The following is a 12,320-nucleotide window of genomic DNA, read 5'->3' on the forward strand; positions in this document are numbered from 1 at the left end:
GAGTGTCCTTGTTCATAGGTCGCAGTAGGCCCCTATATTTTTTTTGGACCACGCTAGATGCATAGCAGTGTACTTTATACTGTGCTTGGAACAGCAGTATTTTAAGATGGATTATTATTTTTTACATGTTTTTTATCTATCTATTATTGCCCAAGAAATTATGCTCATGATGGACTTGTATGCAGTGGGTCATAAAATAATTTATATATATATATATATATATATATATATATATATATATATATATATATATATATATATATATATATATATATATATATATATATATATATATATATATATAAATTATTTTATATATATATATAAATTATTTTATATATATATATATATATATATATATATATATATATATATATATATATATATATATATATATATATATATATATATATATATATATATATACACACACACGCATAAATACATAGAAACACATATGCACATACAGTATATACATATATAGCGTATATATATATATATACACACACAAATGTATACTGTATACATGCAGTTATACATATAAACTGCATATACATATATATAGATATACACACGCATACATACATAGAAACACATATGCACATACAGTATATACATATATAGCGTACATACATATCCATCCATCCATTTTCTACCGCTTGTCCCTTTTTGGGGTCGCAGGGGGTGCTGGAGCCTATCTCAGCTGCATTCGGGCGGAAGGCGGGGTACACCCTGGACAAGTCGCCACCTCATCGCAGGGCGTACATACATATATATATATATATATATATATATATATATATATATATATATATATATATATATATATATGTACATACATATATATATATATATATATATATATATATATATATATATATATATATATATATATATATATATATATATATATATATGTACATACATATATATATATATATATATATATATATATATATATATATATATATATATATATATATATATATATATATATATATATAAACTTTCGTATATATATATACAGGTATTGAAAAGGGGATTTTTTTTTAACATTGTGGTCTACATAACATGTAATGGTGGTGCTTTTGGTAAAAAATTTTTCGTAGATGATGTTTTACAGACCATCTTCAAGCCGCTTTCTGACCGTCTCTTCAGGATGGTCGGTCTTATTTACGTGCCGAGGCCTTCCTCAATCAACTGTGTCTCCTCCCTGTCAGAAATGTTGTAGTTTTTAGCGCTTCCATATGGAGTCTACTGACAGAACTATACTTTTAATTTGTATTAGAAGTGAGAACAGCGGCGGACGCATGTGCATGTACGAGCCAGTGTGCCCCGCAACAAGAGGATAGGGAAAGTAAAGGAACTTACTGACTTCAACTTTGGACTACAACTCACACAAAGCTCGAAGCACTTACTAATGTCTCAAATTCCAAACCGCTCATTTGGAAGAAGGCAAGTTTGTTTTATAAACATCTCTGCCATGCCTCCATGGTTGGATTTCAAATTTTTGGGACTTATGGAAATGCCAAATACACAAAAACCGAACAAACAGGTATGCAATGTGGTTTTGGATAATAGGACCCCTTAAAGACAAATGAATGGTTTATTATCTTCATACAGTCGTGGTGTTTGGTAATGGTTTAGTAAACATGGTTGTCAAAGTTACATTGAAGTGCATCACATGTTTACACTCGCACAACTCAACACGTCCAAAACAAAGAAGAAGAAGCAGAGTTTATTTAATCCTACGTCTTCTCCCTGTCTTAGCATTTTTGGCAAGCACAGCCGAATCTACTGTTTCATGAATTACATTTTTAAAGGATCAGAATCCGAAATACTTTAATAATCCCAGAGGGGGAATTAAGATTTTCAGATTAATCCCATTCAAGAGCAGACCAACATTACAGGGAGACGGAACAGGATCGCTGACGGGTCTGCCAACTTCCGGTGAGAAAATAAAATATTCAGTCTAAGCCTGGGCCCCTGGAGAGGGGGTCCAGACTGAGGCCAAGGAAAAACAAAAACTCATAGCCTTAGCACACATGAACATGTGATGCAACCAGCCACTTCTACACACAGCCACAAAAGGAAAAAAACAACAACAAAAACATATACACTGTGGTGGCCTCTGCGGTGTTCCACGCCATCGTCTGCTGGGGTGGGGGGAGCATGGCCAGAGACAGGAGCAGACCCAACAAAGCAAACAAGAGAGCAGACTCCACCCTCGGCCGCCCACCAACTCTCGGCCAGTGTCCAGTCCGCATGGATGAGCAAAGATACGTCCAAGGAGACCGAGGTGTCCGATACCTGCTCATTCAGCCAAGACACTGTGAAGCTTGTCCGTCCCAGCTCCGCAGCCCTGTCTCTTCATCCGCATCTCCTCCAGTCTCTCCAAACGGACTCTGGTGTGGCAGTGACCCAGCAGCTGGTCTCCATGGCCAAAAGGCTCCAAGGAGGCAGATCCAGAAGTTCACAAAAAAGCACCGCAGAAGTCACAAAAGTCCCAAAGGGTCCCGAACCAAAAGGCAAAAACAAAACACATGCAAACAAGAGGGAAACATCAGGAACACAAAAGGATGAGCTCCTGCCACCAGCAGCCACTACAGCAGCGCCTCCTTGGAAAAAAAACAAAAAACGTTCCTTTACAAAATGATGTGTATGAAATGATAAAAAAAATACTACTGTTGGTAAAAATAAAATACAAGTTAAGCAACTAAAACAGTGACCACAACAGCGAAGGAGGCCAGCAGAGCACTCAGCAAAACGGCAGCTGCTTTCACGTCTTGTTCTGCAACACAAGAAGAGTGCATCTTAGGACTGCAACACAACCTTACACAATAAAGTAACCAACAGTTGGATTCAGCGCGCCTTGCTTGCCCCATTGGAGTCCGCGGGACAAAACCATTCACACTCTGAAGTTATTATCGCAGAAGCCAAATTCTAACTTCAGACTAATACCAAGAGAGCAAAGCAGTTTGATGACGGCAGCGAGTCGGACCGCAACAGGAAGTAGCAAGAACACAGCGAGAGGAAAGGGTTCAACTTTCTGCTCTTCTTTGTTGCGTCTTCAAACCGAATGAAATCTGAACATCGTGCAGGTGTTGATTTTATTGAAGTCGGACGAAGTGAACATGTGAGTAAAGGAGGAGGAAGACGCAGAGCTTAATAAAGCCCAGCCCTTCTCGCTGTCTCATGCAAGTTTGTTCACTTCCTGTGTTTAACATGCACGTCTTCTGATAGAGAGAGAAAAGAACAGTTGCTTGTTTTATTTTTGTTTTAAAGTGCATTCATGCATTACATACTATACATTACCTTTTGCACTATATTAATTTATATTATTATGTGTTGTCAACTTTGTACTTCTTTATGTCATTGCCTGCAATAAATAAATAAATGAAAAAAAAAATGAAAAAAGAAGTGCAATGACAATAAAGCTATCCTAATCTAGTTCTGCTTCCTCCTCATGCTTTGTCAACACCTCCACCATCAACCATCAACCATCAACCAATCCAGTACTAATAGGGACTGTTTATAGACCCCCTAATCAGAGTGATTTCTATGGGGCTTTGGAAGAATGCTTGGTAGGGACAGACAACATGGAGAAAATTATAACTGGGGATCTGAACACAGATATTCAACGCAAAGATGCGCCTGTCTTCAGATCCTTCAGCAAGTTTTGTAATCTGCACGGTCTTTCCCAGCTAATAGCGCTACCCACAAGGGTGTGTGATTCCACCCAATGAACCATAGATCTCATTCTCACTTCAGACCGGCCTAAAATAAAAAATAGTGGGGTCATGATCTGTGGTCTTAGCGACCACTATCTAACCTTCTGCACCCGTAAAATAGCTAAACCTAAAGCCAATGGCCACATAACAGCCCAATCCAGATCCCTCAAAAAATACTCCGATGACAATTTCAATTTAAAATTAGATGAGTGGGACTGGTCCCCTGTGCTCGCGAGCAACCTGGTCTATGTTGCTTGGGATCGCTTCAAAACGGCGTTCCTAAAGATACTAAATGACATGGCTCCCGTGAAAACAGTCAGGATCAAAGCCCGCTCGGACCTATTAGCTGCCATAAAAGACAGAGACAGGAAATACTCTGAATACCAAAAATGTAAAACAGAAGTAGATAAACAACCCAATAATATCAACCTCAAATTACTCCTTTCAACTCTCAAAAAGCAATGCAATAAATTAAGAAATAAGTCAACCAACCTGACTAAATCCTTAAAAAAAAATTACATTAACGACAAAATAGAGGAAAACACAAATAAGCCACGTGAGCTCTGGAAAATTCTCAACAACCAGCTTCCTGGTTGCAGTCAGAAACTTAAAACAAGACTCACCAACATCAGCATCAAGGAGAGTGACTCCCTCATTACAGACAAAATGGAGGTAGCTAGCAGACTTAACATCTTTTTCACCAGCATAGTCATGTCAACAAGCTGTCCCACCACTTTGGTCGCTTTGGTGTAGAACACATTAAAGCCTTCTACAGAAAGCTAGGAGTATCCAACGATGATTTCAAATTAGAAATGGTCACAGCTGATGAGGTGTTTAAAAAATTGAGCGCGCTCCACCCTAACAAGGCCACCGGCCTTGATAATATTCCCTCCAGATTCCTCAGGGACTCTGCCTCCATCATTGCCCCGATCATCACGCACATAATAAACCTATCAATTACACAAGGCCAAGTACCAAAAGATTTTAAGATAGCAAGAGTAACTCCCCTCTTTAAAAAAGGAAGCAAATTGGAACCTGGCAACTACCGACCTGTTTCTATTCTCTGTTCCGTTTCGAAAGTAATGGAGAAAATAGTTTATGAACAGGTCGATAGTTAACTTGCCACTAATAAACTCATGTACAAATTCCAATCCGGCTTCAGAACTAACCACTCCACTGACACATGCCTTCTCTATCTGACCGACCACATCAAACATGAGGTGGACGCGGGCAAATACTGCGGCATGGTCATGCTGGACCTTCAGAAGGCCTTTGACACCGTTAACCACGCTATACTGTTGGATAAGCTCAGAGCAATCGGATTTAACAAAACCTCATGGAGCTGGATGCAATCTTACTTGGAGGGGAGGGAGCAGGTGGTAGAGGTGAACGGCACCGTGTCCCCCCCCCCCTCTCGGTGAGCTGTGGAGTCCCCCAAGGCAGTATATTGGGACCTTTACTGTTCCTAATATACATAAACGACATGTCATCGGCATGCGACTGTGAATTGTTTTTGTTTGCGGATGACTCGCTGGTATCCGGCAAGGACAAGTCACAGGTGGAGAAAATCCTCAGTGCTGAGCTCTGTAGAACTTGCACCTGGCTCGCTGACAACAAGCTATCCATACACTTGGGTAAAACCGAATCCATCCTGTTTGGGTCCCACATCAAACTTAAGAAAGTCAATGACTTCACCATAAAAGTAGGTGACATTGTTATCACCAGGAAAGATGAGGTCACCTATCTAGGTTCCATTCTAGAGGCTAACCTTTCCTGTGATAAAATGGCAACCAAAGTAATCAAAAAGGTTAACCAACGAACGAGATTTCTCTACAGAATTTCCTCTCTGGTCAACAAAAGCACCTTGAGGATTCTTGCGGGAACTCTCGTTCAACCCTTTTTCGATTACGCATGCACCTCCTGGTACCCTAGCACCTCCAAAACCCTCAAATCTAAACTCCAAACATCACAGAACAAGCTAGTCAGGTTACTTCTAGACCTCCACCCCAGATCCCACCTCACTCCTACCCACTTCTCTAAAGTGGGCTGGCTCAAGGTGGAGGACAGAGTTAAACAACTTGCACTGAGCCTAGTCTATAAAATCCGCTACACCTCCCTGATACCGAAGTACATGTCAAACTACTTCCTTAACGTAAATGACCGCCATAACCACAACACCAGGGGGTGCTCCACTAACCACGTTAAACCCAGATTCTGAACTAACAAAGGTCTTAACTCATTCTATTTCTATGCCACAACAATGTGGAATGCGCTCCCAACAGGTATAAAAGAAAGGGCATCTCTATCCTCCTTCAAAACTGCAATAAAAGTTCACCTCCAGGCAGCTACAACCCTAAACTAACACCCTCCCCGGATTGCTAATAATCAAATGTAAACAATCAAATGCAGATACTTTTTCTTTTTCTTATGCCTTCTGATCTCTCTCTCTCTCTCTCTCTCTCTCTCTCTCTCTCTCTCTCTCTCTCTCTCTCTCTCTCTCTCTCTCTCTCTCTCTCTCTATGTCCACTACTTGATGTCCATATCCCCTGATTGTAAATAATGTAAATAATTCAATGTGGTTATCTTATGTGATGACTGTATTATGATGATAGTATATATGATAGTATATATCTGTATCATGAATCAATTTAAGTGGACCCCGACTTAAACAAGTTGAAAAACTTATTTGGGTGTTACCATTTAGTGGTCAATTGTACGGAATATGTACTTCACTGTGCAACCTACTAATAAAGTCTCAATCAAAACCTGAGAACCAACGTCCTGTGTGGTGGACCTTTGTGTACTGCATAACAGCCCCCCCCCCCCCCCCCCTTAAAAGTGTGAGTCTAACAAAAGACCAAAAACAAACGTCCACTGCAGAGGACGCTATGTAATACTTGGATTGTTTTACTCCACATATTGACACGCTCTATTTTTTTTGTATATTTCTGAGATTTATCCATCTATCTTCAACCGCTTATCCCATACTTGCCAACCTTGAGACCTCAAATTCGGAAGATTTGGGGGGGCTGGGGGGCGGGGTTAAAGAGGGAGGAGTATATTTATAGCTAGAATTAACAGAAATTCCAGTATTTCTTATATATATATACATATATATATATATATATATATATATATATATATATATATATATATATATATATATATATATATATATATATATATATATATATATATATACATTAAATAAATTGTTGACTTTCAGTGAATTCTAGCTATATATATATATATATATATATATATATATATATATATATATATATATATATATATATATATATATATATATATATATATATATATTTATATATATATGTGTATTTTATTATGTATATATACATATAAATAAAATAGATACTTGAATTTCAGTGTTCATTTATTTGCACATTTACACACATATAACACTCCTCTCTACTCATAGTTGTATTTGAAAGTGCAATGCTTTGCAGCCAGTAGCACAGCCTTTGAAGTATGGGCAGTGTAATATTCTGGGTTGGAGTCAATAACCAGGCGAGGTGATGAAGTTACGTCTCTTTACTTCATACTTCAGAACCGACTCCCACACTTGCCGTCAGGGTGCGCAGTACAACGTAGACCGTTGGCCAACCAAAAAGTAACCACAGAACACTATACGGTATAGTGTTCTGTGGTTACTTTTTGGTTGGCCAAGCGGACGTGACGACAGGCTGTCCTCACTTAGGTCCGCACGGACCTGGAGCGGGCGTGCCTTAAGTACGGCTGGAAATCAGGAGAAATTCAGGAGAATGGTTGTCCCGGGAGATTTTCGGGAGAGGCACTGAAATTCGGGAGTCTCCCGGAAAATTCGGGAGGGTTGGCAAGTATGGCTTATCCGGAATCGTGTCGCGGGGACAACAGCTCGAGCAGAGACCCCCAGACTTCCCTCTCAAGAGCAACATTAGCAACTTCCTCCTGAGGAATCCCAAAGCGTTCCCAGGCCAGAGAGGAGATGTAATCCCCCCATCTGGTCCTTAGCCTGCCGCGGGGTCTCCTCCCAGTGGGACGTGCAACGAGGACCTCCATAGGGAGACGCTTGTGAGGCATCCGCACGAGATGCCGGAACCACCTAAGTTGGTTCCTTTCCAAGCGAAGAAGCAGCTGCTCTACTCCGAGTCTCTCTCGGGTGAGTGAACTTTTCACCCTATCTCTAAGGGAGATGCCAGCCACCCTTCTGAGGAAACTCATTTCGGCCGCTTGTATCCGCGATCTTCTTCTTTCGGTCATGACCCACACTTCATGACCATAGGTGAGAGTAGGAATGTAGATAGCTCGGTAGACCGAGAGCTTTGCCTTCTGGCTCAGCTCTCGTTTCGTCACAACAGTGCGGCAGAGAGACTGCAATACTGCCCCAGCTGCTCCGATTCGCCAGTTGATTTCCTTCTCCATCTTTCCCTCACTCGTGAACAAGACCCCGAGATACTTAAACTCCTCCACCTGGGACAGAGTCTCGTCCCCTACCTGGACTGTACATACCATTGGTTTCCTGCTGAGAACCATGGCCTCAGATTTGGAGATGCTGATCCTCTGATTTCTGAGATTTAGTTTTTTTTAAAAGGGACAGTACATTTGAATGAACGTGTGACACGTAAATATGTGAGATTATAGCCATTGGTTGATTTCCATCTCCAAGTTGATGTTAAAATAAAGACAAACACTTTCGAAACAAATACACCGATTCACAATATTACAAATTTTTAAATTCCAAGATTTTATTGCAAAAGATGCTGCTGTATTGATTTATTGATTGATTGAAACTTTTATTAGTAGATTGCACAGTACAGTACATACTCCGTACAATTGACCACTAAATGGCAACACCCAAATAAGTTTTTCAACTTCTTTAAGTCGGGGTCCACGTTAATCAATTCATGGTAAGACACTCACTGTCACGAATTTACCTTTTGCATTTCATGAATACATAAAACAAATGATAAAATACATAATTTGTAGTATACACTTTCATTTATACCAGTGGTACTTTCAATTATACAGTTTTGTTTTTTAAGCAACCAATCAAACAAGGCCTTTGCAACAGGTTGTTTAAAAATGTTGAAAAGGTAAATCCAAACAGTTAATCTCAATGTTAAATGTAAGTCTTAAATTTTATTATAAAGGTTAAATCCAAAAGTGAAATCTAAGTGTTAAATAGAAATGTTAAATATACAAATAAATGTTCAAACCAAACAATAAGTCTGTTTACATTCTGGTTATTCTTGTTCCAATTCTGAAACGCAAATCAAAACATAAAATTAGGGCCGTTTTTCGATTTTTATTATATATGGCAGATTTTAAAACAAACCAAAATTCAAATATTCACATAAAACGGGATTTTGTGCTGTTTTCTTTCTATATATTTGAGTTTTTCAAGATAAACAGAAAAATCGTTTAAAAAAAAAAAGTTCATTCAAAATGCAAAAATGTGTGGTTGCAAAAAATGTGATGACAAAATGAACCGGAAGCGGGATTTTAGCTTTTCCTTTGCGTTTAGCATGTTTTTAGCAACATCTTTGTTCAGCAGGAGTCCTATTATCATTTTAAAAAAGTGTCAATAAATAGTTGTCCAACTCTTGTTTCAGAAATGAAAATAGAAAAAATGGCCCGAAATGTGTTTTTTGATTTGCATTTAAGAATTGGAAATAGAATGAACGGAAGTAACGGAAAACCACAATAAATATTAGTGTTTAATATAAATATAAACTTAAATAAATGTTAAACGCAAATGTAAATCTAAATGTTAAATCTCGAGGTGAAATCTATAAATGAAATTTAAGTGTTAAATCTACATCTAAATGTTATTACATTGAAATGTTAAAGCCCCACTTAAAACTTTCAGTTTTGCTTGATTTTGGCGGCGCCACTGGACCAAAGCGGTAGTGTTTTGGCTGAAGGAAGACCACATTTTCCAAGGGGGCAAGCGCATAGCTTTGTAAATCGTCATAAACGTACATACAAACTGACACCATAATACCACAATGACTCAGTATGACTGATCAGTTTGAGAATCACTGGTCTAAACCTATTTATTAACCTTTAAAAAAGGCCAAACAATTGATTAAAATAAATAACATGAGTAAATGTTTAATACATACGTGTGTCCACATGAGTTCCTTGTCCGAACAGGATCTGTCCACACGTGGCTACGGCACAGTAGTATGTTCCGGTGTCAGAGGAGTTGAGTACGGTCAGAGAGAGATGGTAGACGCAGCTTCTTGGGTCTTGTTCATCATCACTGTCAGAGTAAATGATGTGTGGATCAGACTCTCCTGATCCTGACTTCAACCAGTAGACGCTGCTTTGGTTCGGACATTGGCGGAAATATTCTTTGCTCTCAGCTAGGACGGAACACTGGATGGTCACAGACTCGCCCCCTTTGACCGACTTGCTTTGCGGAATTTGTCTCACCTGGAAGGACTTGCGTCTGGGGTCTGTGAGAGTCACAAAGAGGAATTAACATGTTTGATTCAGAAGCCCTTTTATCGATAAACAGTCCACATACAGTCATGGTCAAAAGTTTACATACACTTGTAAAGAACATAATGTCATGGCTGTCTTGAGTTTCCAATCATTTCTACAACTCTTATTTTTTTGTGGTAGAGTGATTGGAGCCATACTTGCCAACCCTCCCGAATTTTCCGGGAGACTCCTGAATTTCAGTGCCTCTCCCTAAAATCTCCCGGGACAACAATTCTCCCGATTTCCACCCAGACAACAATATTGGGGGCGTGCCTTAAAAGCACTGCTTTTAGCGTCCTCTCACCTGAAAAGGAGACTATTAAATATGTCTCCGTTATCCATAGGTTTATCTATAACCTATAACACGGTGGCCGAATGGATATAGTCACTCATGAACGGTCAGAAAAGCACAAGGCAGCGGCAACGCAGAATTATGGGCCACCTTGCAAGCAACATCCCGTTCTCATTTTCAACAAATCCGTGAAGGATATGATCCCGGATTCAGAGATCGCTCACCAGTACTCAAATGGTAGAACAAAGTCTACTCAAATAGTGAAAGGTAAGTGTTTTTTTTTTTTTTAAGTAAGCAGCAAGTACAGTACAGTTAGTAGAACAACTGTGTTTCCATTACTCTGTACTGTACTATATATATATATACATATATATATATAAAATAAATACTTTAATTTCAGGGAATTCTAGCTATAAATATACTCCTCCCCCCCAACAAATATGTGCTCCAATCACTCTATCACAAACAAATAAGAGTTGTAGAAATGATTAGGAAACTCAGGACAGCCATGACATTATGTCCTTCACAAGTGTATATTGTACTGTATATTCACCTTTCACCACCAGATGCGTGCCACCGGTGAACACCATGTTGTATGAGGTCCCAGCTTGGCAGGTGTACATCGCTTCATCGTCTTTGTGTACGTTTGTGATGTTTAAAACGTACATGTCACCCGTACGCGCGCTCACAAATCTTCCGTCCTTGAACGGTCCTCGAAGGGACATTTCCCCGAAATACCCCTCCACAATGGTTTGGACCATTGAGCCGAATTTCATCTTGTACCAGTAAAATATGTCACCTCTATCGTCGTGGCGCGGGCATGCCAAAGTGACGTTAACGCCAACTTCCACCAGGCTCAGTGTTATCGGAACGTAGGATTGACTCAGAACTGAAGAAAAAGACAGAAGAAGAGTAAATATGCAGGAAAAAGTGGAAAATACAAAACGGAGGTGCCTAAACTCATCCAATGCGCCGAGAAGCACAAGTGCAGTCAGCTCCGCCATCGTTGTGATCGTCTTTCCACTAAGTCTCGAGGAGGTTTGCAAGTCAGAGACAATGGTGTTAGGCTGAAATGCGAAAAATTTATTTCCGCTGCATTTTTTTTTTTTCAAACTACTGACCCATTTTTACCAAGCGTACGTGACTAGACGCTCACTTGTGAGTCTAAAACAAACAAAAAAAACAACTATCCTGAGATGCAAGAAAAGTGCAGGTCGAAGTATTTTGTGCATGGATATAAAAATGTATTTTCTACTCTTTGAATGTTGACTACGTAATTTGTCTATTCAGAAGTTGGCCTGCTTTTACCCTTTTGTTCGTGTTTTTTCATTTTTCAAGCAATTTTCACAGGTTGAATTAATATAGATGACAAAGGATTAAAACATTGAAACATAAGCTCCATGAAAACAGACACATTGGTTTTCACGACCAAAAAGGTCTCATACATAAAGTGCATGTAAACAACACTGCATTATTTCAGAGTGACAGAGATTCAGTTCCAACACGCACGCTGCCTGATTGGCAACCAGGACAAACCTAGTTGTTTTTTATCCCCCTCCCTCGTGAGTGCATTTTCTTTTGAATTATTAAAGAATGGGGCAGCACGGTGGAACAGGGGTTAGTGCATCTTTCTCACAATACGAAGGTCCTGAGTAGTCCTGAGTTCAATCCCGGGCTCGGGATCTTTCTGTGTGGAGTTTGCATGTTCTCCCCGTGACTGCGTGGGTTCCCTCCGGGAACTCCGGCTTCCTCCCACCTCCAAAGACATGCACCTGGGGATAAGTTGATTGACAACACTAAATTGG

At 39.6% G+C, this 12,320-nt stretch overlaps 1 protein-coding gene across 1 annotated transcript; it reads right to left on the bottom strand.

Annotated features, from left to right (window-relative positions):
• Window positions 1-1,611: 1,611 nt before the first annotated feature.
• LOC133644925 (uncharacterized) lies at window positions 1,612-11,764 on the bottom strand. Its single transcript, XM_062039684.1, has 3 exons — window positions 11,069-11,764; window positions 9,860-10,195; window positions 1,612-2,791 (listed from the first exon to the last, which is right to left on the bottom strand). Exons 1-3 carry the CDS (start codon window positions 11,517-11,519, stop codon window positions 2,709-2,711), a joined length of 870 nt encoding a protein of 289 aa, XP_061895668.1. The 5' UTR covers window positions 11,520-11,764; the 3' UTR covers window positions 1,612-2,708.
• Window positions 11,765-12,320: the final 556 nt, after the last annotated feature.

The sequence above is a fragment of the Entelurus aequoreus genome, linkage group LG28, assembly GCF_033978785.1.
Source record: "Entelurus aequoreus isolate RoL-2023_Sb linkage group LG28, RoL_Eaeq_v1.1, whole genome shotgun sequence".
Classification (NCBI taxonomy): Eukaryota; Metazoa; Chordata; class Actinopteri; order Syngnathiformes; family Syngnathidae; genus Entelurus; species Entelurus aequoreus.

Excerpts from the sequence above, each read along its gene's own strand:
- LOC133644925 (XM_062039684.1), bottom strand. The coding sequence starts at position 11,519 with ATGGCGGAGCTGACTGCACTTGTGCTTCTCGGCGCATTGGATGAGTTT. Across the intron at positions 10,196-11,068 it reads CACGCATCTGGTGGTGAAAG|ACCCCAGACGCAAGTCCTTC; the intron begins GTGAATATACAG and ends TGACTCTCACAG. Across the intron at positions 2,792-9,859 it reads AGGAACTCATGTGGACACAC|AACAAGACGTGAAAGCAGCT; the intron begins GTATGTATTAAA and ends CTTGTGTTGCAG.